We start from the raw sequence: 2,434 nt of genomic DNA on the forward strand, positions 1-2,434 counted from the left end.
TAGCATACATAATAATTTCTATTGTAATAGGTAACATTATCTGCTATAATAGTGTCAAATATTATGGTAGTACTATAATAATAGTATTCTGGGAATAAAATACGTGTCTTTTTATTTTTTTATTTCAAAAAATATAATTTTTAATGATTTGCCTTATTTAAGACGGCTTTTATTTTTGCTCCTCTCTTTTTAAACGCGCTTGGACAACAAATTGAGTCGTGACTGATGGAGTTTGAGAGCGTTTCCCTATTCTTACTCTTTCCTTTGCTTCTGCTTCTGTTTGTTATTCTACGACTACAAGTCAAAAGAAAGTCTAGCTCTTCACATGGCGACCTGCCTCCTTCGCCGCCAGGGCTTCCCCTCGTCGGCAACCTTCACCAGATCGGACCTTTCATCCACAAGTCCCTCGCCGCCCTCTCCAACCGCCACGGCCCGCTCATCCTCCTCCGCCTCGGCTGCGTCCCGACCCTCGTCGTCTCCTCTCCCGACGCTGCCCGAGACGTGCTCCGCACCCACGATCACATCTGCGCCAGCCGCCCCGCCACCACCGCCACCCGCATCCTCCTCGACGGCTGCAATGACGTGGCCTTCGCCCCCTACGACGAGGAATGGAAGCAACGCCGCCGGATCTGCACCCTTCACCTGCTGAGCTCCAAGATGGTGCAATCCTACGCTCTGGTCCGCGAGCAGGAGGTGGCCGCCATGGTCGCCGCCATCTGCTCCCGGGGATCAGAAGCGGAGATCGACATGTCCACCGTCCTGTTTGCCTTCTCCAACGACATTCTGTGTCGGGTCGTCACGGGGAAGAAGTTCGAAGAGAGGAAATGGTTGTTCTCGGAGCTCATCTCCGAGAACTCGATGCTGCTGGCCAAGATTTATATCGGGGACTACCTCCCGTGGCTCGGTTGGGTGGATTGGTTGCTCGGCAACGTGGCGAGAGTAAAGAAGAGCCTGAAGAGGTGGGACGATCTGCTGGATCAGGTTATCCAGGAGCATGCAGAGCAAGTGTCGTCGGATGATGAGAAAGATTTCGTGGATGTTTTGATCTCCCTTCAGAAGGATCCCGTGTTGGAATCCATCCTCACTCCAGAAATCATCAAGGCGCTTCTTCAGGTAGATTAATTCTTCCTCTGCTCAACTTCCACAGCAAATAGGTCGAATAGCCGAAACACACGCAATTGCAATTTGCAGGACATGTTCGCCGCCGGAACAGAGACGTCGTACATAACTCTGGAATGGGCCATGGCGGAGCTGGTTCGCAACCCGAGCAAGATGCAAAAACTGCAGGACCAAGTGAGAAGCGTAGCCGGCGGCAGAGGCAAAATGGTGAAAGAGGAAGAGCTTTGCCAGATGCCCTACTTGAAGGCCGTCATCAAGGAAACCTTCCGGATGCATCCCCCCGTTCCATTACTTCTACCGCGAGAACTTCTGGAGGATTGCCCGGTTCAAGGCTACAACATCCCGAAGAAGACGAGACTGTTCGTTAATGCATGGGCGATGGGCAGAGATCCGAAGTACTGGGAAGCGCCCCTTGAGTTCCAGCCGGAGAGGTTCATAGACGGCGAAGTTGAGTTCACTGGGAATGACCCCCGGTTCATTCCGTTTGGAGCGGGCAGGAGGATTTGCCCTGGATTGAACTTTGCCATAGCATCTCTGGAGCTTGCTCTGGCGAACTTGGTGCATCGGTTCGATTGGGGGTTGCCTGCCGGATTGAGCAGGGAGGAGTTTGGCATGGAAGAGGTGGCGGGCTTATTGGTCCGGCGAGAAGGGCGACTTCATGTTGTTGCCAAAACGTGGGATGGGTAGAATTAACTCTGTATATGCTGCAGCAGCAATAAACTGGTGAAACCTGATGCTTTGAATCACTTCAGCATAATAATAATTGTGCATCTCAAATATGAAGAAAAAGGATGAAAGATTGTGCTGAAACACATTCAAAACCTATGAATTATACTTGGGATTACACAATTTGTTGATGTTTTAATTGTAAGGTGATCATGTTCAGAATCTAAGTCAGATATATGAAGGTCGGATTAGCTGTCATATGTGCTCCAGATAACAGACCCCCACGTGGTGCTGACGGACGATAGTAACTAAACCGGTGGTACTTGAGTTATGCGCGCACTCAGACAAGCACACAGAACGTTAGACGCCAGAAACCAAGAAAAAAGTCCCCGGAACAAGTCCTCCAATGCTCAAATCAAGTACTTTTCCCCAAAAGAAAAGGTGCACGAAGGAAAAAGAACGGTAGAGGACAAAAGAAGAAGTGTGTGTACCTGCTCAAGGGAGGGGACCTCCCTTTTTATATGACCGTGCGTACCTCTGGAGTATGACCGATGTCAGGGAATGTCGGGTGTCAGACCCTGTAGGGTGATGGAGGACGCGTGACACCCTTCTATGGGACGGAAGAAGGTTCCACTCACAAATGATAGCC

The 2,434-nt window shown here is 50.2% G+C and overlaps 1 protein-coding gene across 1 annotated transcript; it reads left to right on the forward strand.

Moving 5' to 3' along the window:
- The first annotated feature begins 201 nt into the window (after positions 1–201).
- LOC122049291 (cytochrome P450 71A1-like) lies at positions 202–1,896 on the forward strand. Its single transcript, XM_042610693.1, has 2 exons — positions 202–1,113; positions 1,192–1,896. Exons 1-2 carry the CDS (start codon positions 226–228, stop codon positions 1,804–1,806), a joined length of 1,503 nt encoding a protein of 500 aa, XP_042466627.1. The 5' UTR covers positions 202–225; the 3' UTR covers positions 1,807–1,896.
- Positions 1,897–2,434: the final 538 nt, after the last annotated feature.

Source organism: Zingiber officinale, chromosome 2B, assembly GCF_018446385.1.
Source record: "Zingiber officinale cultivar Zhangliang chromosome 2B, Zo_v1.1, whole genome shotgun sequence".
NCBI classification, from domain to species: Eukaryota; Viridiplantae; Streptophyta; class Magnoliopsida; order Zingiberales; family Zingiberaceae; genus Zingiber; species Zingiber officinale.